The sequence below is a fragment of the Crocuta crocuta genome, unplaced genomic scaffold (genome assembly GCF_008692635.1).
Source record: "Crocuta crocuta isolate KB4526 unplaced genomic scaffold, BGI_CrCroc_1.0 scaffold528, whole genome shotgun sequence".
Lineage (NCBI taxonomy): Eukaryota > Metazoa > Chordata > Mammalia > Carnivora > Hyaenidae > Crocuta > Crocuta crocuta.
Window position 1 is genome coordinate 1,135,553 of NW_027530010.1, and position 692 is coordinate 1,136,244.

The following is a 692-nucleotide window of genomic DNA, read 5'->3' on the forward strand; positions in this document are numbered from 1 at the left end:
GCCCAGCTCTTTCACCTCTCCCCTGCAGCCTTTATTCACGGGACCCCATCCCCAACCCGTCCTTCCTCCGCGGTCTGCCCTGCCCCGTCCCCCCTGGGCTGGGGCCCATCCACGCTGCTGTCGCTCATGCGGTTGACGTCACCCCCACGGTTTGGCAGGCCAGGCACTGGGCTAAACCTCCTTCCCTCGCTGCCCTCTCCCTTCACCTCTGCCTCCAGCTCCAGCAGAGGCCCGGGCACCCAGAAGCCCTTTGCAGATGTGACGGGTCAGGCCCAGCCTCCCAGGCCCCAGGCCCCCGCCCCCCTCACCTGGCCTCGGGGCTGGACTCCGAAGGCAGGGTCCTGCCCCGCGCTTCCGGCAGCTGTGGGCGCAGCAGCCACTCCCGCTCAGGGTCCCTCGTCGGAGCTGCTGCGGCCAGCCGCGGCGGGGGGCCGTCCTCGTCGCTGGAGTCCCTGGAGAAGCTCCCGTCAGCGCACGGCCCACAGAGGTTGGGGGGCGGGGGGCCCCCACCGCCCCCAGCCTCTGGCCGCCCCGTCTCTCTGGAGACTCACAGCTCGGGCTCCAGGTCCCCCTGGTGGGAGAGGGGAGCCGCACACACAGAGCACGTGTTGTCCAGGAGACGGAAGCAGGTAGAACAGAAGAGGCCTGGAAAACGCAGCAGCGGGAGGGAGGCGGCCCTCCCCTTCCCCCTC

General features: G+C 70.8%; 1 protein-coding gene across 1 annotated transcript in view; it reads right to left on the reverse strand.

Annotated features, from left to right (window-relative positions):
• Positions 1-692, reverse strand: part of DCST2 (DC-STAMP domain containing 2) — an 8,592-nt gene that overhangs the window by 1,629 nt on the left and 6,271 nt on the right. The window contains exons 13-14 of the mRNA XM_077764054.1: positions 552-645; positions 309-452 (exon numbers count right to left, since the gene is read on the reverse strand). Coding sequence (XP_077620180.1) covers positions 309-452; positions 552-645 — 238 coding nt within the window. The remainder of the gene's footprint in view (positions 1-308; positions 453-551; positions 646-692) is intronic.